This window comes from Haliotis cracherodii, unplaced genomic scaffold, assembly GCF_022045235.1.
Source record: "Haliotis cracherodii isolate W230 unplaced genomic scaffold, xgHalCrac1.p SCAF_33, whole genome shotgun sequence".
In the NCBI taxonomy this organism is placed as follows: domain Eukaryota; kingdom Metazoa; phylum Mollusca; class Gastropoda; order Lepetellida; family Haliotidae; genus Haliotis; species Haliotis cracherodii.
This window is the reverse complement of record NW_027266290.1, coordinates 521,451-545,350: the sequence shown is the minus strand read 5'-3', so window position 1 is coordinate 545,350 and position 23,900 is coordinate 521,451. Positions and strand designations below refer to the sequence as shown.

The 23,900-nt window shown below is 40.5% G+C and overlaps 1 protein-coding gene across 2 annotated transcripts in view; it reads right to left on the bottom strand.

Moving 5' to 3' along the window:
* Window positions 1–23,900, bottom strand: part of LOC139477376 (spermidine synthase-like) — a 47,077-nt gene that overhangs the window by 10,558 nt on the left and 12,619 nt on the right. For both annotated transcript variants that reach the window (XM_071259934.1, XM_071259935.1), the window contains 5 exons: window positions 13,039–13,159; window positions 12,582–12,674; window positions 4,202–4,355; window positions 3,362–3,445; window positions 1,364–1,509 (listed from right to left, as the gene is read on the bottom strand). In XM_071259934.1, the coding sequence (XP_071116035.1) occupies window positions 1,364–1,509; window positions 3,362–3,445; window positions 4,202–4,355; window positions 12,582–12,674; window positions 13,039–13,159 (598 nt within the window). The remainder of the gene's footprint in view (window positions 1–1,363; window positions 1,510–3,361; window positions 3,446–4,201; window positions 4,356–12,581; window positions 12,675–13,038; window positions 13,160–23,900) is intronic.

Here is a 23,900-nt window from a genome sequence, read left to right as displayed (position 1 = left end):
ATGTGCGTCCTTAACATTAGGTGGAATATAATCGCCAGAACCCTTTCCATGACCCCTGAAGATCCGGGGTAGAATAGGTCTTTAGCAACCCATGCTTCCCGTAAAAGGCGACTATGCATATCGTAAGAGGCGACTAATGGGATTGAGTGGTCAGGCTCGCTGACTTGGTTGATTAATGTCATTGTATCCCAATTGCATAGATTGAGTCTCATGATGTCAATCACTGGATTTGCTGATCCATATTCGTTTATCTACAGACTGCCGTCATATAGCTAGAATATTATTGAGTGCGGCGTTAAACAACAAACAAACAAACAAACAAACCATACTCATGTGAAATATCTGCTAAAAGCAGCATTGATTGTATGCTTCTGACTAGCATGGTATGCTATATTTTCACTTTTGTTAATATATAATGGATCACAATGGAGATTACTTACTAACCTATGAAATATGTCTTGCACAAAATGTTTCTTGTTCTCATCTTTGTTCAATTTTTATGACACATCAACTAGATGCTGATTGATCGAAGCTGATTTTCATTACCAAGGGCAGGCAACTCTATATATCACAGTATGGCTATTTTGTGGTGTGATACGTGTGGAATATATGCTTTACATCACTTCCTGTTTTGGATTATGCATAATCACTATGCATACCACCAAGTGACTTTGCCTAAACAAATGGGTTCTTTTCTAACCAATTTCGAACGGAAGTAGGGGTAATTCCACTTCAAAAACATCACAGAAACTATCATAAAAAAAGTTAACATGTATACTTACAAGTAACAAAGATATACTGCAACGAGTCCTGTATTCGATCAAGAGATGAAATATCATGCTCAGATTTGCATTACTAAACAGTCGACAGGGGATGTGAATTACGAATTGTACAGATATCGTGATAATATAGAGCCTGTGATAACATAGTCATACAATATATCATGAGCATGTGTTTATGAATGACTTTCAAACAGTGACGATACCTGGTCTTCGTGAAAAGGTGAGCGTATCCTGTCCCACAGTAGCACCCATTACAAACATATGCAAAGAAATTAATTACCAAAACAAACTGGGGTACATATGGTACAAGTCAAAATAGGGAATTGCATTGGACATCATTTTTGTCACTGATGCGTCAAATTTGGAAATGTCTTCCACATGTCTCTTTGCTGGGGCCTTACATGTTGTAACTTTGATCATACAACTTTTGAGCCAGAGTCTTATGTTGTTCTATCAAATCTTCATGGAAAGAGCATGCTCGATTGTATCTCAAAAACTGTAGGGACGGTGAATTCTTATCTTGGGATTTTTACTGACATTTGCTGCAGATCTGGTGTAGATAAATCAGTGTATATACTCACTGGGTTGGTACTACACAGCAAGAAGCCCATGTGACCCCCGGGGTAGGTGGGCGTGTTCCCCGACGCATATGCCACGTTGGGGAATACCTCGCGACAGTACCCAATCATTTTCTTGATGAGAGGAAGATCAAACCACAGGGTTTCACCTGAAAAGAAGTCATTGTACTTTTTTATTAACCAAACAATTTATCATCATCATCATCATCATCATCATCATCAACATCAACATCAACATCATCATCATCATCATCATCAACATCATCATCATTAACATCATTAATTATCATCATTATCATTAACATCATCATCATCATCATCATTAACATCATCATCATTAACATCATCATCATTAACATCATCATCATCATCATCATCACCAATGTCATCTGTTTACACAAATTTAATTCTATTTATTTATGTGTATGTCACTGGGTTTGAGTGTGTTATAGTCTCTTGTGCAGATGTCAGAGCATGCATTTAACTTAACCTTCTGCCCTTACATTGCACTTACATAGTAAAGTGCATGCCTGCATGCGTGCGTGTGTTTGTCTGTTCATACTAGTCCGGACTAATGCCGATTTTATAGTGCTAGAAGTTTAACATGAAAACCCGACTCAGACACAGTATACTGACTCCGAGCCGACCAGTCCTTCATTTAGCCACTTATTGGGCCATCTTAAGAAAACATCTAGTATCTTGTATAAATTTGTAAAGCATTTAATTCAAGCTGTTATGAGGGGTCAAGACCCATAACCCTCCTGTCATTGTAGCAAAGTGACACAAAAAGGCATCACAAAAACTTGCGGAAGGTGTTAGACATGTCCATTACACTGCATTCTTGCCGAAACACATGGTCAAGGCATGTGCAATTTTATGCCCTGTAGAGTGCGTCACATGACTGGTGCAGTAACAATTTGATCTCTGTGATATTTTATGCATGTAAATCATTCGTGAAAAAAATGTCAAAAATCGTAATTCGGGGATGACAAGGATTATGGCATAAATTTAGGCTCGAAATCGTAAAGGTTGGAATCTCTGCTAATTCATGACTAACATAAGTCAGTTCCGTGCTGCAAATGGAGAAATTCCATATTTTACATCCATCAAAATTTAGTAAGACATGGATACCATTAGTTACAGAGATATGGTTGATGTAAGAACAAGACGTCTCTCATTAAAATCAGACCCTTGCTCCGATATGATACCTCTCCTTGTGAAGATCTGATATCCCCATCAAGGTTACCCCAGGTCAGTTGAAACCAGAGTAAACCCATACTGCCCAATCTAAATGAAGCATGTGCAGGTACTTGAGCCAATCAGATGTCAGCTTAAAGTAACATTTCAGCTTCATTTTATTACCAATTTGATTAAGAAATTTCAGTTTTAACAAAAGAAAACTAAGCCACCCAGAACACAAATATTCCTTTGATGGTACTCCCCTTTGGGTGTAGACACCATTGCTTTCAGATATCCACAAATAAGTATGGGTATTGCCTTAATTATTTACATTCAGAACTGGCCAAGATACAGAAATCACATATGCTGGTCAAAATGTCACTCATACAGAGCAGTTAGAAGCCTTGATGCTGAATAACTGATTAGAAAGTTTAGCTGACGTGACCTCCAATGTTGGTTGGTTTGTTGTTGAACGCCGCACTCAGCAATATTCCAGCTATATGACGGCGGTCTGTAAATAATCGAGTCTGGACCAGACAATCCAGTGATTAATATCATGAGCATCGATCCACGCAATTGGGATCGATGACATGCATCAACCAAGTCAGCGAGCCTGACCACCCGATCCCGTTAGTCGCCTTTTACGACAAGCATAATTGCCTTTTATGGCAAGTATGGGTTGCTGAAGACCTATTCTACCCCGTAATCTTCACGGGTCTGACCTCCAATGTAGTGGTTGTCAGACCTTCATGCAGAGGTACTGTATCGAAGTGAAAAAATGTCTTTTTAATAAGATTGCTCCTTGCCAGTTTTAGCACTTACCTTGGCAAGAGATTATTCCGTTAGGTTTCAGTGACTTCTTCAAGTTTTCGTAATATTCCTTCTGGTATAAGCCTTCAGCGGGACCTGTCGTGGAGCAAGTGAGTAAATGTTATTGAATGCAGTCATCAAATATTGATGCTATACCACAGTGGCCTCCCCTTCCATCCCTTCGCCCCCGTTCCACAAAGCAATCTTAGCGTTAAGACAGTTGAAACTACTATACTTCTGACAGTCGTAGCGAGATGATCGTAACTCCCATACTTTAACATAGACATACGACAGTCATAGCGTTAAGACGATCGTAACACCCAAACTTTAACATAGACTTCTGACAGTTGTAGCGCTAAGACGATCGTAACTCCCATACTTTAACATAGACATATGACAGTCGTAGCGCTAAGATTATCAAAACTCCCATACGTTAACAAAGACTTACAACAGTCGTAATGCAAAGATTGCCTTGTGGAATGGGGCCTTGACCTTTGAAAAGCTAAGATTTCCCTAACCTCCAGTGAGTGAGGTAGTGTGTTGGCTTAAACCCAGCTTAAAACCATATTTTAGTTACTGTATATCATTTTGCATCGTCCTAATGTGGGAGGCAAGTCCGAAAAGATGCCATAGGGCAACCAACACTGAATCTGGGACTCAAACCCATAATCTGCAGATCCTGCTTTGACGAAGGGATGCAACTCTGTTCAACAAACTCTGGCGCCTTGGATAATGAGGCCACCCATACCCATTCATTGCCGTCATTAGCAGAGTGAGGGAGTATTGTTTCACGCCGCAGTTAGTGGCCGTCACAAACGGATCCAATGAACCTAGTTGAACACATCGTCTCACCTATGGGGTCAGGGGCGTCAGTAATTATCACATCGAACTCTCCTTTGTGTTGCTGTAGATACTTGATGCCATCGCCGATGTGGAGAACAGCGCGTGGGTTTGACAGACACGACGCCATACTCGGGAGGTGTTGTTTGCATACTTCCACCACTCTCTGAAAGGATCACAACATACATGTTATGTACAGTAATAGCAGACCACTGGGGCAGTACTAGGGCAATACTTGGATAACTGGGACAGTACTAGTGTAGTACTAGGAGAACTGAGGCAGTACTTGGGCAGTACTAGGAGAACTTGGGCAATACTACGGCAGTACTAGGAGAACTGAAGCAGTACTAGGGCAGTACTAGGAGAACTGGGGCAGTACTAAGAGAACTGGGGCAGTACTAAGAGAACTGGGGCAGTACTAGGGCAGTACTAGGAGAACTGGGGCAGTACAAGGAGAACTGGAGCAGTACTAGGAGAACTGGGGCAGTACTAGGGCAGTACTAAGAGAATTGGGGCAGTACTAGAGCAGTACTAGGAGAACTAGGGCAGTACTAGGGCAGTACTAGGAGAACTGGAGCAGTACTAGGAGAACTGGGGCAATACTAGAGCAGTACTAAGAGAATTGGGGCAGTTCTAGGAGAACTGGGGCAGTACTAGGGCAGTACTAAGAGAATTGGGGCAGTACTAGAGCAGTACTAGGAGAACTGGGGCAGTACTAGGGCAGTACTAGGAGAACTGGGGCAGTACTAGGAGAACTGGGGCAATACTAGAGCAGTACTAGGAGAACTGGAGAAGTACTAGGAGAACTGGGGCAGTACTAGGAGAACTGGAGCAGCACTAGCAGAACTAGGGCAGAACTGGGAGAACTGGGGAAGTACTAGGAGAACTGGAGCAGTACTAGGAGAACTGGGGCAGTACTAGGGCAGTACTAGGAGAACTGGGGCAGTACTAGGAGAACTGGGGCAATACTAGAGCAGTACTAGGAGAACTGGAGAAGTACTAGGAGAACTGGGGCAGTAAAAGGAGAACTGGGGAAGTACTAGGAGAACTGGGGCAGTACTAGGAGAACTGGGGAAGTACTAGGAGAACTAGGGCAGAACTAAGGGAACTGGGGCAGTACTAGGAGAACTGGGGTAGTACTATGGCAGTACTAAGAGAATTGGGGCAGTACTAGAGCAGTACTAGGAGAACTGGGGCAGTACTAGGGCAGTACTAGGAGAACTGGAGCAGTACTAGGAGAACTAGGGCAGTACTAGGAGAACTGGGGCAGTACCAGGGCAGTACTAAGAGAACTGGGGCAGTACTAGGAGAACTGGGGCAGTACTAGAGCAGTACTAGGAGAACTGGGGCAGTACTAGGAGAACTGGGGAAGTACTAGGATAACTAGGCAGGACAAGAGCAGTACTAAGAGTACTTGGACAGTACTAGGGCAGTACTAGGAGAACTTGGGCAGTACTAGTACAATACTAGGAGAACTGGGACACTACTAGGGCAGTACTAGGAGAACTGGGGCAGTACTAGGAGAATGGGGGCAGTACTAGGGCAGTATTAGGAGAACTGGGGCAGTACTAGGGAAGAACTAGAACTGGGGCAGTACTAGGAGAACTTGGGCAATACTAAGGCAGTACTAGGAGAACTGGGGCAGCACTAGGACAGTACTAAGAGAACTTGGGCAGTAGGAGAATTTGGGCAGTACAAGGAGAGCAGGGGCAGTACTAGGAGAACGGGGGCAGTACTAGGAGAACGGGGGCAGTACTAGGAGAACGGGGGCAGTACTAGGAGAATGGGGGCAGTACTAGGAGAACGGGGGCAGTACTAGGAGAACTGGGGCAGTACTGGTAATTGGGCAGTACGAGGGCAGTACAAGGAGAACTTGGGCAGTACTAGAAATTGGGCAATACTAGGGCAGTACAAGGAGAACTGGGACATGCAGGTTGCAGCTGCCCAATCTTTACCTAGAGTCAGAGCAGGTTATCAGTTAACCCGTATCAGGACTCTACTGGAAAGAAGGACATAACCCACTTCAGTTTGGTGGGAAAAGGTTGAAAGCTTTAGTACTAAAAATAGAAGTAGAACAAGCTTTATCTTTATTTAAGAACGGACTTCAATATTTTGTGCATTTATGGAGATATATATAAAACCAGTGTGAACTCTTTTGTGGAGGTATCGACACCAGTTTAATGTTTATACCTTCCTGAACCCAGAAATATATTGAAGTCCCTTCTTAGGAATAAATGTCAACAATAACACCTTCACAGACTTCTTATTTGAACACTGTTATAAACAAAACGTAGATAACTATACAAAATCAATGTTATTGCCCAGCGAAGTAACGCACCACATGCCTCATCATTCTAATATCAGCCAATAATGAAACACTAGCTCAGGAGTGGATGTGGCAAATTTGTTCCGGTTTATGGAACCTTATTTATTGGTAAGCAAATCGAATGAATGACTTGTAAACACTTACAATATTTATATCTTGCAAAGATCCATGCCAAACTATTCCACTCGGTGTGGTGCTTCCTGGTATAAACATCCGTTTGTAACTCTAAACAGTGTTCAATCTCATTAAAATCAGATCTTAGTTTTCGCTGCCGCTAACCAAAGATCTAAGGACATCCCATTACGGGTCACGTCAGAACGACCTTTCGCGAATATTGACCGACCAATGAAATGACTGACAAGAAATCAACATTGGCCAATCAGAAGCTTTACGACACTAGTTTAAAACTGGCTACTACGCTTCGAAACATATTTTGACGTATTCTCGATTAAAATTTTATAACTGATAAGAAGAACATTCTAGAATGACTTATAGATGGCACAGATTGTATGGATAGGATCATAAAACCTGTAACTGGCGTTCGGAATACCCCGTGTTAAATATATTGTGGTTGCATGATTAGAAAACACATTCCGACTGTCACTTTCATGATCTGGTAAGCGACGCCCTGATTGGTTGGTTGAAAGGTCGTTCTGACGTGACCCGTAATGGGATGTCCTCAGATCTTTGTTTAGCGATAGCAAGAAGTAAGATCTGATTTTAATGAGATAGAACAGTGTTGCACTCTCTCACTTGAATTGGGACACACCAACAACCCCCCAGACACAAATACAGTTAACTTCGTTCATAACGAACACACTTACAACGAACTGACCGATATAACAAACTTATTTTACAGTCCCGGCCATTAGTTGTAACAGTATATATGTTGTATACATGCTTATAATGAACTACGGTTATTACTAACTAAAATTAGAGGTCCCTTTGAGTTTGTTATAACCGTAGTTTACTGTATATAATTCCGTGTGGATTCTTTGATGTTTATACAATTACATGAATCCGAGTTTCTTATTAGGAAACATTTGTCATAAACATTGGAATGGTACAATATATTTCAATAATTGATACATATCTGAAAACAGTTGCCGTGTAACTTTAGCAAGACATTTTAACAGTAAATACAATTAATAAAAATAATAATAATAAGGCCATTTATATTGTGCCACTGGACAGGAGCAGGCTCAGAGAACTACACTATTTCCCTGGTCATTGAATCAGTGCAGCGATCCGGAAATATATTTTGGCCAATCGGACATTTGCATTTGGCCACGCCCACCTCATATCTGTTGAATGTTCATGCATGAATAAAAGAATAAACTCAAGTGCCTCTTTCATAACATATATACAAGATATACATACAATGTATTAACAAAGCAGTGACACAGATCTAATATATACAATTTCAACCTATCGTGATGTTGGTTTGACTAATTTAGCTATGGAACAGTTTCTACTGTAAAGCTGTTGGTTTCGTCTAGCCTTCCAGCGTGAGTGTTGGGTCAAAATCTGTCAATTTTGGTCCACAAAGCGATATACGCATAAAGTCTGTCCAATGTCTCCGTCGTTAGTCTACATCTCAGTCGCGTCTTAATGAGGTTTTCTTTAGAAAAACCCCTCTCAGTATCTACACTGGACACGGGCAAAACACGACCGATCTCCATGATATTTGGGAAGTTACCAGTCAATTTGGAAGCATTGAGTGACTCAATTTTTATTCTCAACCCAAGCTGCCCATGAGGCTCAGGAAAGTTGACGGTCACATTGCCTTCTCATCCTACCGGGTACCCATTCGCTGCTGGGTGAACAAAGGCACTTGCCCATGCAGACAACGCACGTGCTATATGTGCTTCAGTGTGAGGTTGACTTGTAAACGTTTCAACTTATTTCTAACTCTTGGGACTATAGACCCGTGAAGATCCGGGGTAGAATAGGTCTTCAGCAACCAATGCTTGCCGTAAAAGGTGACTATGTTTGCTGTAAGAGGCGACTAACGGGATCGGGTGGTCAGACTCGCTGACTTGTTTGAATCATGTCATCATATCATAATTGTGTGGATCGATGCTCATGATATCAATCATTGGATTGTCTGATTATTTACCGACCACAATCATATAGCTGGAATATTGCTGAGTGCGGCGTAAAACAACAAACCAATCTTGGGACTATAAATTGAGACAACCAGGGATTTGACACATCTGAGTTAAATAGACAACAGCTTTCAACTGTTCATTACAAATAAACAGAGCAACCTCAGCTGTCACCCTCTACACATGTCTCTGGCCAGCTGTGACAGTTTCAATACAAATCAGGATTTTACCTGAAGAGACTTGACTTCCCACTGACCTGGGCTATCAATGATATTCGACAAGAATCATGAGACAGTGTATTGCTTAATCAACCAGTGCATTGAAAGAGTGTTCGCCTGAAGGGAGGAAGGTCAGTGGTCCAATTATAGGCTGGTTTATAGCAACAGATTTTAAAAAAATACCTGGTGCTTGCCATTTAGGGGACTAAACAAGGAATGATGGGCCAAAGCACAAACATGCAATGCAAAAACAATAATCTTGAATGTGCCTATAACACCTCACTGTATTTAATAGTCAAACTTGCTCAAATATGACTTTTAGCTAGTCGTGCTACAGCATTTATGGTATGTGTATCCATTCTCTTGCAACTAAAGTTTGTTTCAAGGTAATCTGCTGCGGTGAGTTGTGCGATCTATCGATCACTTCGCATACGATTTCACCAAAATTATTGTAAACATTATTATAATTATTGAATGAAATTTTGAATATAATTAAAAATTATACATTGCAAACATTAGTCCAGATGAACATTTTTTTTATTACCAGATATGATAATAATAGGATTAAATTGACTGGTATTTCCGGTGTTAGGTGATTGCGGTGATCAGCTGATAATGTTTTCTGAGATGGGGGAAAACATTGTTTCATTTGAAAACTTGAGTTTATAAAAAATGTTAGTAAATTTTGGGAGCCATGCTTTACCGTGCGTTATAACCGAGTTAGCGCTATATTGAAGGGCGCAATAACGAGGGAACACTGTAACATATTTGAGACAGGATTTCAAATTGGACGGATAGAAATAATACAGTTCATAAAAATGTATGTGCACTTGCACAAATATCACTTTACATGCACAAATGTGTTGTTTACTTTATCCGGACCTCATTCAGATCTTTTTGTGACGTAAGGTCAAAATGACATCACACAAGAAACAATTTCATAACCGAACATTGTTGACGTCATTCGACAACTCTTGTTTTTATCAGTGCATGTTTCTAAAGAGGAGCTCAAAAGGATTAATGCAAGAGTCATCAGAAGATGACAAATCCCCCGACCCCCACAACAGTAAAAATGCCTTCAGCCCCTGGTTAATACATGTACCAAGTTTGGATAAAAATTCTCCCACAGTTTTCAAGTTATGTTCCGGAAACGAAATACAGAGAGACAGAGCCGATTTGATGACTATATATCCACACATAATATGCCGGGGTGACAGTGAGTGAGTGAGTGAGTTGGGTTTAACACCGATCTTAACAGTATTCCAGATATATCGCAGCGTGTCAGCTTAATGTGGGAGAAAAACACGAAGTGATGCAGGTCTTAAACATAATCGGGACGAACCGGGATTCAAACCCACAATCATAGTTCCTGGCGTGCCCAAGGGATGCAATTCTGCACAGCGAAAAGCGGCGCATTAGACAACTGTGCCACCCATGCCCCCGCGTGGGAGATAAAAAAGAATGTGTAATAAAGAAATTATTACACTCACATGTGTGTCATGCTGATTTTACAAAACTTATGTAAAAATTCATGTATTACCCTCGCTCTCGCTTGCGAAAAACAAGAATTTGGACACTCATTTTGTAAAATCAATATGGCACATATGCTAGTATAATAAACTCAAGTCTTTTCAACATGTTCAATTAATATATGTATCAACATCTCCATTTTGGGTTTCAATGCAGTATCAGATGACACAAAAACATCAATTTATTGACATGTAGTTTCAATGACAGCCCCACAGTTCAACAGCTTGAAATATTAAAGTGTCTCTCCAGCACAGCACAATTTTATAATTGATTGTGATCACGCTCCTATTGTGAGTACATGACGCCTACAGACAACAACAAAACGGCAGCTTGCAAACTACAGGTATTCACCAACCATGCTCACAGTAATTGAAACGTAACTGTCTCCAGCTATTTCGAATGTATGATATGTATAAGAGTGAGTGAGTGAGTGAGTGAGTGAGTGAGTGAGTGAGTATGGTGTTACGCCGCTTTTAGCAATATTCCAGCAATATCACGGCGGGGGACACCAGAAATGGGCTTCACACATTGTACCCGTGTCGGGAATCGAACCCAGGTCTTCGGCGTGACGAGCGAACGCTTTTAACCACTAGGTTACCCGACCGCCCCTTATGTGTAGAAGAAAGAGAAATTATGGATATCAACTTCCTTATTATGAGGAACAACATGTTTTTGGAAAATATGCTTCCTCCTTTATCACCCAGAGCTCCAGATAAGCTTTTGGTGTTGTGGGTATTTTACCCATGAGTTTTAAAATCATTGGGTATCAGTAATTCTAGGTGCGTATTCAAATTTCTGTTACCCACTAGTTTTTACACATGTGGGTATTTAAGTTAAATATCTAAAACACTATTCATCTAGTCCCTGCAAACTGGTGTCGTGTGGGTTCGAGAGCTTTATAGGACTCAAAAATACCACCATACTTCCACAAGAAAGTGTGATGGCAAATGATCATGATGAGTTTGGCAAGGTTGACGGAATGCCAACTTATAATTTCAATATAAGTTGCTCATTTGCTAATCAAATACGCAGGGTTACTTCACAATATTTTGATGATACGCACAAGTTTTATTTTTGTAGCGTATCTGTAATGTTCGTTGCGTATTTGATACGCTTGGATTATATTTTACTGCGTATTTCTGCATTTCTGATGCGTATTTCACGCAGATACGCAGCTTATCTGGAGCTCTGTCACCTGATGAAGGAGTAAGGATATACTCCGAAATGTTTAGTTCCTCACAATAAAGAAGTTGACATCGATAAACTCTCCCAGTTATGTGCATGACTTCCAAAAATATGCATTTCAAAGGTGTGTTGTGTGAATAATCTGGGAGCTTATCATTAAGTTGTCTCATGGGCATGTCTTACTCTTGATTCACTCTATACTGAACAAATCAAGTTAGGGATCAGGAAATATGATAACATACCATACACATTTTTTTTAAAATCAATCATCACTGCAAAAAATAAATCCCAAAATATATTCATGATCACTATTTTTTTTTTGTAAAGTATATTTTCTGGTATCCACATGACTGGTATAGGACAATAACATCTTCCTGAGACATTGGAGTTAACTGACTCTAAAAGTCCAGTTTCAACCCTTGTCGAACTTGACTGGAATTTCTTGGCTTGATGGTAGCCACCAGTGGCTATTACGAGTAATTTCACTAATTCTATGTCCATCCTCTAAACCGATCTACATATCATATCACTTGCACTTGCTTCAAACATAACAGCGGCACCCAATCAGGATGATTTCATCGATAATTTAGATCTTTATTGTATTAAAACAGGTTTTACCTTGCAAAATGCATCATATCACAAGAGCACCTTGAATAAAAACATTCCAAGATTTGGAAAATATGTGTCAACGCCCAGTTGACGGTACAAATGATCCTTCAGTCGACCGAATTTGGCACAGCGGTTGCCATGTTGTTAAGAACCGGATGTCGATTTCCTTACGGAATTTGGATTGGACTCTGTAAATACATGTTATCTCCAGCCAAAATAGAACTCCATAATTCCAGCAAGAGTGAATACTGGACTTTAAAAAGTCAATTAACTCCCTTGCCTCAGGAAGATGGACAATAACAGATATATTGTAGTGTAATGACAATAGCAATACTTCATAAATAATTTAATTGAAAAATGCTATACAAACAGGCTCCGCAAGTACCTGACATACACATCGGACCATGTCCACTCACCTCATCTATCTCACACAAGACAACCTGTTCTACACTTGGGTACTTCAACACTTCACGAACAACACCTCCATCCCCGCCGCCAATTACAAGCACCTGCAAATAAAAGGACATTGTCAATTCCCAGGCAGTAATGTCTCCATTTCTTTATTGAACAACTGCTGTTATTTCCATTCTCATTAGTCCGTGAAGTTCCGGGGTAGAATAGGTCTGCAAATGTGCGGTTTGCAAATTTGTTAGTGTTGCCGTTTCTCATACTTTTTCGCACATTGTCAACAAAGTCCTTAAGCGTAACGGTACAAAAACAGAATAGCTGTCTACTAAAGAAAATAGTTGCAGTGAAGCTTACTGACACAGTTGGAGATTTAAAGTTAAAACACTGTTTCCATTATGTGCTTCCAAAAAATCACAGATTCCTAAAAAGCAAATGTGCACAAATGTTTTTATCTGTAAATCTGACCTTCTTGGGGTTCTGATGACTGTTTAAGGGCAGGTGTGTGATCATCTCCTGGTAGGTGAACTCATCGCGCTCCGTACACTGAATCACTCCGTCCAGCACCAACACATTACCGAAGGATTTGCTGCAAGTGAAACAGATGACATCAGATACACATCTTTGTTTATTTATTGTTTAACGACAGTCACTCAGCAACATTTCAGCTTTTTTACGACGGCCTGTGAATAATCACAGCTGGACCAGGCAAAATTGTCACTGCCATTGTGAGCAATGACACCACCACCAAGACCTACCGTATTTGACGTAATAAGCACCCAGGGCGCTCTCAAAATTAGAAATAGGGGGCTCTTATTAGAATATTATTTTGGTGGAAAAAAACAATTGAAAGATAAATTTCATGGTTTATGCTGACAGCCTGAAATGTTTATATACGACAGATATATTTTTCCAGAATTTAATTGCCAATAATTAAGGGAGCATATAGCACATGAGAGTGTATAGTACGCGAATAAGTAAGTCTTCTGTACATTGATCAATCAGAAGGGGTGCTAATTGGGATCGTTCACTGGCCAATATATTAGCAAATATCGCCGTGGGCGCTTATTAGAACCTGGAATCTCCACAGGGTTGCAAAGAGATAAACTGTATGATAACAGGGGTAGATTTAACAACAAATTCATATGTAGCCAGCAGGGCTTGCTCCTTTTAAAAGTTACTAACCCTTCCCCAAACTAACTGCATAGCTCTTCCCCAAACTAACTGGCTCTTCCCCAAACTAACTGGCTCTTCCCCAAACTAACTGGCTCTTCCGCAAACTAACTGGCTCTTCCCCAAACTAACTGGCTCTTCCCCAAACTAACTGGCTCTTCCCCAAACTAACTGGCTCTTCCCCAAACTAACTGCCCATAACTAAATGTTGGAGGCCACAGCTGAGTTACCCAGAGGGCCCTGAACATGTTTGAACTCTTCACCCCTAAAATGTCATTTCCTGCACTCTGAGATTAGTTCTCAGCTTCGCTTTGCCCCATTTTGTGACGATTTAGAGCAAATAAAGATGTTTTGCAGAACATTACAAAATGGCCGCCGGTTGTGTTACTCTACCATGATGATCTTTGAGTTAACCATTCACACGACCACCCCCCCCTGAATATTTTATCATCAAAATTACATAATTCACAAGATGTGTCACATTACAAAATTAAAAATACACAGAGTAGGTGTGAAATTTTGACAAGCCAGACAGGCCATCTTCTTTGCTTCAGCAAGTCTTTCATAATTTTGACTGGCCATGGGCCAACGGGCCAGCAGTTAAATCAAGCCCTGTGATATTGTTTAACACAGCCCAAGTAGCATATGGTATCTACTTAACGTCAGTGATTGTTGCAGTGTGTCACACATAATGCTAACAAGTCTCACATTAGGGCTTGGACAATACACCAACTGTGCGATCTGATGCGTATCAGGTAGCATGTGCTCTTATCTGTGGTGTGTAAGCCATCTTTTTCATAGACAGGATGGCCAAATAACTGTCACACTGACGATTTACAGTTGGTAGTGTTAAGTATGGCACAACAAATGAAAATATTTCTGTTTTCACTATTAACTTGCACCACGTATAAGTGCTTAATGGAACACTTAATAAAGCAAATATTTGTGTAACTGTGATCGATACTTGTATCGAGAAGTAAAAAATTGCCACCACTATTTGAAATGTGTTGGTTGGTTGGTTTGCTGTTTTACACCGCTCTCAGCAATATTCCAGCTAAATGACGGCAGTCTGTAAATAATCGTGTCGAGACCAGACAATCCAGTGATTGATATCATGAGCATTGATCCACACAATTGGGATCGTTGACATGCTTCAATCAAGTCAGCGAGTCTGAACACCAGATCCCGTAAGTCACCCCTTATAACAAGCATAGTCACCTTTTATGACAGGCATGGGTTGCTGAAGACCTGTTCTACCCCGGATCTTCATTGGTCCTATTACCATGGAATTCAACAAGCCCAAACATGCAGGGACGTGTGGCTCTCTCTATTCATTTCACACCTACACATGGTGCAATAGTCGGGGAAACTTTTAATAATAATTAGATTCACTCGCATCATCACACCAAAACCAGGATCTATGAATGTGGCGACATCACTTGACAAACAAAGCTATGGCAGAATGCGATTCCACATATATTAACAAAACATATACCTGTAAGAGATAAGCGTCCCTGTTAATCACTGTGTCGCAATTGCGAATGTAATTTGTATATCATTTTGATAAAGACACAGTTATCCAAACAGTTAACATTTGAAAACTAGTCTCTGTATCATGCGTATGTTTGTTTGTTCGAACTCAGACATATTCCAGCTATAAAGTTTGGATCAGTCAAAATAGTGATTGACATCATGAGCATCAATACATGCAGTCGAGATAGATGGCACACAATCAACCAGGTCACAGGGCCGGACCACCCGATCTATTTGGTTGTCTCTTTAGGGATTAAAAAATACCATGCCCGTGCCAAGTAAGATTTACAAGTAGGGCGAGTAATATACATATTCGAGGATGTCCGTGGACAAGCAATGATTTGATGAGTAAATTGGGTTTAAAGAAATCTGTTTTGAATTATCTGCCTTCCTCTTAAGCATGACCCCACCGCCGAAAATGTTTCAGTTGCTGCAACATGATCCGTGATCCTGATTCTGCTAGGCACTGTTGTATAACCATTTGTATTTTCTGGTAAAGTACACATTTTCTCCGAGATCTATCCATCATTCAGTCAAAAAATACCTGATAGTATAACTTCAAAGGATTTTTATGCAATCATCGAAGAAATTGTATCTGAAACTATTTTTTTTAAGCGATTCCAATATTGTGTTATTTAATAGTTGAAGCTTTTACTGTATATCTTATATATTTATCAATGAACCATGCCTGGCCCTCGTTGACCAGTCTGACCTCAACGTGTATTAATCTCATTGGTTTACTCGTGTAGAGCGAGTGAGTGAGTTTGGTTTAACGCCATTTTTAACAGTATTCCAGTTATATCGCGGCGTGTCAGCTTAATGTGGGAGGAAAGCCCGAAATGATGCAGGTCTCAGACGTTTACCACTTCGGTGAAACCCACGAGCACGGGTATGGTGCTGACAAACCTAGAAACATAATCAAGGCGAGCCGGGATTTGAAACCACAATCATAGGTTTCTGGCGTGCCCAAGGCCGGACGCAACTAATCTAATATCTCTTGAATATGAGTAAGTCTTCATATATCAACCAACATGTATGGTATTCATGTTTCTTTTGGAATTGAATGTATAAGCCAATTAAATATCGTAACATAATCACATAACATTCTTGTAAAACGAAGCCAAGTTCATTTCATGCGCCAACTAGTTGTTGAGTACACAAATAAGACAATCTACAGCCATCCATGGAGCTGTATCTCAGTCATGAAACAGAACAGAGAGATCTTAGCACTAAGGTGATTTTAACTCCCATACCAAAACACTGACTTATGACAGTAGCGCTAAGGTTGTTTTACGCTTAATGTAGTAAACAATCTTTAATTTAGTTTGAACATTTAGTTGGTTTTTTTTGTTCATTGTTGATAGGTGTGTGTTAAATTAGAATTTAGTTTTAGAAGCTTATTTAACTTTTGACAAGACCCCCCAACACCATGGTTGTAATGTGACTCATCCGGTTCAGTTTCAAATTTCATATTCTGATGACCATTGAGGAATTCAGATCATATTTTCTTTGTTGTCTGTAAAAGAATTAATTGAAATATTTCAGCTCATATGTGACTGGACATAAAACCAAACACTATCAACGCGTGTCGACAGACACATCTGGCATCAGGTCATTCTCAAACATCCATACACAACAGAATGCCGTATGAAGCACACACCTGACTTACAGCAGGCATCACACAAACCTGAACACTTCTGTAGCGTTGAAAAAGGCATTATGTCTCATTTTGAATACACAAGTGAGTGAGTGAGTGAGTGAGCGAATAAGGGTTTTACGCTGCTTCTAGCAATATTCGGGCAATATCACGGCGGGGGACACCAGAAATGGGCTTCACACATTGTACCCATGTCGGGAATCAAACCCGGGTCTTCGGCGTGACGAGCGAATGCTTAACCACTAGGCTACCCGACCGCCCCTTGAATACACAAAGCTGGTAGTCCAGATCACATACTTTGTGTACTATATATGAATACGATTCGGAATTTAAACTTTCTTAGCAAAGTACAAATTCTAGTTCTGTTATATTGTCTCAGTTATCAATTAACCATGCATATCGCTCTCAATCAACCAATTTCCCGATCCATTAAACATCTTATTACAATCCCAAGTAGCTTTGGACCAATCATTTTCTGAATACAATGAAAATGTAAAAGAAATAGGTTAGTGAATTTTATGAAATCTTACTATTACCGAACATCATCAAATCTTTGCTTTCTTGGTGGGTTGTGGACATTAGGAATGTGTAAGCTTACATCTTTTATAAAAAAAGGAACTTGATTAAGTCGTAAATGCATTATTTTAATAACGCCATAAACATAACTTACATATGTACAAACAGTAGGAATAGCCCTTCAGAGAGGTGTATAACATGTAGGAGCAAAGATGTTTTACAAACAGATAATGCCCTAGAGGAATGTAGGCTTCATCTATCACCCCAGTCTCTGGGAGCTCTGTGTCACAGCAGTAAAAGCTTCTGGTTGACTGGTATTGAAAGAGATAAAATTGATTGCCTACATTATTATATTGTGGATAACAAGGCACCTGATCCTCTGGCAGCATCAATGAAGATGAGATGATGGAGACAGCCCAGTGATCTTATTGTCAGCAGCTGTCAGGATTCAAGATGTAAATTGACCCTGACAGAGCCAGGCAGGTTTTTACTTCAAAGACCATACCCCTCAGTCAACAGATTCAGCATGGGGGCCGATCATTTAATATTCTAGGAGGGAGGGGGTATAGCCATGGTGGATATTCTGAAAATGAAAGAGTTGTGAATAGAAAAAAAGAAGTTTGGGTCCTCATTTCAGCGCTGACTGTAAAAATATTCTACTCAATCAGTGCTGAAATCCCCCATTTAAAAAAAAAAAAATCTCTCCCTTATTTGTGCAGGTACAAATTACACAAGAGTGAGTGAGTGAGTTGGCTTTAACACCGCTTTATTCCAGTTGGATCCCGGCGTGCCAGCTTGCTGTGGGAGGGAAGCCCGAAGTGATGCAGGTCACAGACGTTAACCACTTCAGTGAAACCCACGAGCACGGGTATGGTGCTGACAAACTTAGAAACATAATCAGGGCGAACCGGGATTCAAACCCACAATCATAGGTTTCTGGCGTGCCCAATGGACGCAACTCTGCACAGCAAATCGCGGCGCCTTAGAAATTCTGGGCCACCTGTGCCCCCCAACTTACACAAGAAACTCATAAAGACAATCTCGAACCCACACGACACCAGTTTGCAGGGACTAGATCAATAGTGTTTTTAAATATTTAACTTAAATACCCACATGTGTAAAAACAGTGGGTAACAGAAATTTGAATACCCAGATAGAATTACTGATACCCAACGATTTTAAAATGCATGGGTAAAATACCCACACCGCCAAAAGCTTATCTGGTGCTCTGACCAAGTCAGCGAGTCTGACCACCCGATGCCGTTATTGATCTCTTACGACAAGCAAAGTCGCCTTTTATGGCAAGCATGGGTTGCTGAAGACCTATTCTACCCCCGATCTTCACAGGTCCCTTCACAGAGCGTGTATCGACACATCAGTAGGTCAGTGGGTGAGATCTTCACAGGTCCCTTCACAGAGCGTGTATCGACACATCAGTAGGTCAGTGGGTGAGATCTTCACAGGTCCCTTCACAGAGCGTGTATCAACACATCAGTAGGTCAGTGGGTGAGATCTTCACAGGTCCCTTCACAGAGCGTGTATCGACACATCAGTAGGTCAGTTGGTGAAATACACCAGGTCAGATCTTCACCCTGACCCACTGCACATGTACACACTCTAAACATGCTAAAGGTTCATCATCACACTGATTAGACCCTTCTCGTATTGTGATAATGCTTATCTAGATAGATACCTCATGATTCAACATGATCAAAACAACAATAATCATCAGGGCATCTAGACCTGCTCAGAGGCTGATATTCGGCCCCAGGTCTGCAACAAGTGTCGTTAAAAATTTCCCATTGGAATTAAACATTTTCCAATTCATGCTGTTATTATTATTGCTTAATGTTTATAATAGCTTTCGAGAGTTGACTTGTACTTAACTGGTAACAGGACATAAACACAAAGGAAGAGGCTTAAAATAAAGCTTAACATTATTGCATTGAATGCAATGTTAAAATACAATGTTAAAATGCCTCTGAGTTGAGGTTGGTTGGTACACTCAGCAATATTCCAGCTATATTATGGCGGTCTGAAAATAATCGGTCCAAACCAGACAATCCAGTGATTAATATCATGAACATCGATCCACGCAATTGGGATCATGCAATGACATGCATCAACCAGGTCAGCGAGTCTGACCACCTGATCCCGTTAGTCGCCTTTTACGACAAGCATAGTCACCTCTTACGGCAAGCATGGGTTGCTGAAGACCTATTCTAACCAGAATCTTCACGGGTCCTCTGAATTTAGGAAAGTTAGAGTCCCAATATAATGTTGATCTTTGTTGTTTAACACCGCACCGAGCAACATTCCAGCTAAAATGACAGCGGTCTGTAAATAATCAACTCTGGACCAGAACATCCAGTGACTGACATCATGAGCATCAATCCACTCAATTGGGATACGATGACATGGATCAACCAAGTCAACGAGTCTGACCACGTGATCCCGTTAGTTGCCTCTTACGACAAGCATTGTCGCCTGTTACGGCAAGCATGGGTTGCTGAAGACCTATTCTACCCCGGATCTATAAGAGTCCCCAATATAATGATTTCTCCAATATTGCCTGCCAAGGGTACTTAGTTTGCAATCCTAGTTAAAATCTCTGATCATTTTTATGTTACCATCATCCATGTTGAGATTTGATTGGTTCAAATGATCTTGATGAAATACTACATATCCTACCAGGGAGGGAAATATAATTCTGAGTTGGAGAATAAATAAATCCCTTATACCCGCCACCAGGAAAACATGTTGCACATGGATTTCTGAGCAGTACGATAAACCTCTCGCATCCCGCTACGAAGCAAAAAGCTGCACACAGTTTATGAGTCAAGGAAAGAAACATGACAAAGTACAAGTTATCTTCAGCTCAGTCGAACAGCTCTTTACTACATGTATCAAGTATCAATCTGTTCTAATTTTTTTGGACGGCAGATTAAAACATGTTGGCAAGATAAACTTGTTGTAGCAGTGTCAATCGGGGTACATGTTTTTTCTGCTTTATGAGTCCAGCCTCCAGCTTATGGTATGAAACCTAACCATTTGTGAACGAGGAACACATAAAACTAGCTATACCTCGAGTGAAACTTCATGTAGTGTTGCTCGCTAGTAGCCATGTTTTGTAAGTCATGTTTAAGCAAGACACGTAATTAGATTGCTGTTGTGTCACAGCTGGTTTCTGATCCAAACAAATTTGGATGATGACATTCCTGATGAACATATAAGAATGAAGTTGTGATGTTTGAGATTTGTTTGTGACAATGTTGCTGGCTAAATTATCAATGGACCTTTTGCTTCAGAGGTGAGGTGAAATGGGGTCTAACGTCGCGTCCATGATTATTGCACTTATAAAGCGACGTGCATGCACGAGTATGTGTGTGTGTGTGGCTGCTTGTACTAGTCCGGATGCCGATTTATAGTGCTAGCTCACTGAGATACCATGCTGCAGTTTAACATGAATACCCCTTTCAGACACAGTATACTGACTCCGAGCCGACCAGTCCTTTTTTTAGCCCCTTAATGCCAAGCACCAGACAGGGTAACAACAAGTACCATCTTTTAACGTCTTTTGGTATGACGCGGCTGGGGATCGAACCCCGGACATTCCGCTCTCCGGGCAGACGCTCTACCATTAGACCACGAAGGCGGTTGAAATGCTTCAGAAAAGTTGATGTTTCATTTGATAAATATATAATAAATATTGTAGGCTGTCTGTAGTTATGTTTCAAGGCCCTTATTCCACCTCTTCCAGTCATTATTGTACCATGAATAAATCTTTCTCTCATCTCATAAATCTAGTTACTTTCAATGTCATAAATATACATACATGATCAAAATATTATTCAGTGTTAACCTAATACTATAATTTATCACTAGTTAGTTTTTAGATATGGGACAGCTTGACGAGTCACCATTTCGTATCACTATTGCACCCTTTACTACTGCGCTAACTGGGTTATAGCGAGAGGTAACGCATGGCTCCCAAAATTTATGTACATTTTTTAATTATATTTTTAATTTTCAAACTCAGCGTAGATCGTGTTAGGTAGGCCGAGCAAGCATGTACTGTTGTGTTGGTCATCTACACTCTACGACTCCACCTCCACTAAACCACTGAATGTCTAAAACAATCACCAATTATTTGGACCCCAAGTTAGCGTTATAGCAAGGGATCACTGTATTATAAAAACGGGACAAATTTTCACACCTAAGATGTGTTGACATTCTATTTCCAGTATTAATATCACATGGAATGTTTTTGTTTTGTGAAAAAAGTTCATACTCAAAATCTGCATATACACATCAGTTTTTGCTTGAAAACATTCGTATTTATAATACACAAAAAGAACAGGCTAACATACTACAACTATTCGAGCTATCGTGAGGTGTTCATGCATGTTACATGCAGTTTAGTTAAAAACACTGCTGAGGGGGGAATACGTTGGTGTCGGGTGCTCAGTACGGTCAAGCTAACATGTTGTCATGAATGTCCTAGATACTGACAATTTCTTGGTATGTAGACTTCTAAAAAAAATTAAAAAATGTAGAGCACATGTTTAAAGCATAAATATATGATCGTAAGCCAGACAGTATTGCTATATTGCTAGTCAGCTGCATAAATTTCATGACCTAATATATTACTGACGTTTGAGTGATTTTAGCACATTTATGCACATTAATTCGATTACCGTATTCGACGTAATAAGTGCCCCGCTCTAATAAGCTCCCACAGCGACATTTGCTAATATATTTGCTGGTGAACAATCCCAATTAGCACCCCTTCCGATTGATCAATGTACACAAGACTTATTTATTTGTGTATAATACGCACTCGTGTGTTATATGCACCCTTAATTATGGGCAATTAAATTCGGGAAAATATATCTGTCATGTATGATAATTTTCTTTTGTATCATTTCAGGCTGCCAGCATAAACCACGAAATTTTACAACTCTGTTTTTGTATCACCAAAATTATATTCTAATGAGAGCCCCCTATTTCTAATTTTGAGAGCGCCCCGGGCGCTTATTACGTTGAATACGGTACTTGTTTAATTTCATGTAATGACTGTGCAGTGTTCAAAATGCCCACAGGTGGAAGGCGGGTAGAACTAGTGTCAAGTTGTCCTTATGGCCTGCAGTAAATTTACGTGTCTATTCATTTGTCACAATAGGCTGCAATTTTTTCAATGAGGGTTTGATGAGTTCAGTTCGGACTTGCAGCGCAGCTTCTAAAGTCTCTGGGTCCTTATGGCAGCCATGCAATATTTTAAACACTATGAGTGAGTGAGTGAGTGAGTATGGTTTTACGCCGCTTTTAGCAATATTCCGGCAATATCACGGCGGGGGACACCAGAAATGGGCTTCACACATTGTACCCATGTCGGGAATCGAACCCGGGTCTTCGGCGTGATGAGTGAATGCTAGGCTACCCGACCGCCCCTTAAACACTATGACCGTGTATCTAATATCAATAAGATGTTAGTGATGAAAAGTTAGGCATCACCTTATTTAGATTAATAAATACACAAATAGGATTGTCCACAGGTAGATACTTTGCTATTCAATAAGAGCCAGCTGTGTTTCGAAGGCGAATGATTTTGCTAACGGGGGATGAGTGTGGTTTGCTTAATGTCGCTTTTGTTCAGACAGTATTTCAGGTATACTCGTATCATGCTGTGTCAGCTTCATGTGGAAGGAAAGCTCTTAGTATTGCAGGTCTCAGATATTGCCATAGAGGGCAACTCCCCTTTCCTTATCGGCCCATTGTTTTTAAGGAATTGAGAGAGTGAGTTGGGTTTAACGCCACTTTGAACAGTATTCCAGTTACATGCATATCACAATGTGTCAGTTTAATGAGGAAGGAAAGCCCGTAGTGATACAGGTCTCAGACATTTACCACTTTGGTGTAACCCACGACCACAGGTATAGTGCTGATAAACTTAGAAACATTATCGAGGGGAACTGGGATTCAAACCCACAATCATAGGTTTCTGGCAAGACCAAGGGATACAACTCTGCACAGCATATTGCTGCACCTTAGATGACAGGGCCACCCCTGTCCCCTTAAGGAATTGAGAGTTACGAGGATATTTCCTTACTTATACACTTTCATAATTTACATTCTATTGTGGAAAATATTTGAAAACAAACCAGAACTCTCAGTAGCCTGTATAATACTCTGCGAGTAGTGAGTTATGCATGTGTAATGTTGCACATGCGCCAAGCTCCGACATCTTGATATGTTGCATGATGCACAGCTCTTTGCAGTTTGATGGGGTTGTAAACACATATTTAATCAATCGCTTGCACATTTATAAACGATGCTGACAGGGATTACAGGAAATATAAGAGTCCTGATGTTTATCTGACATTATACTGGTAGGTAAAGAGGTGACAACACTATACATATTATGTTGGTTGGTTGGTTTGTTGTTTAACGA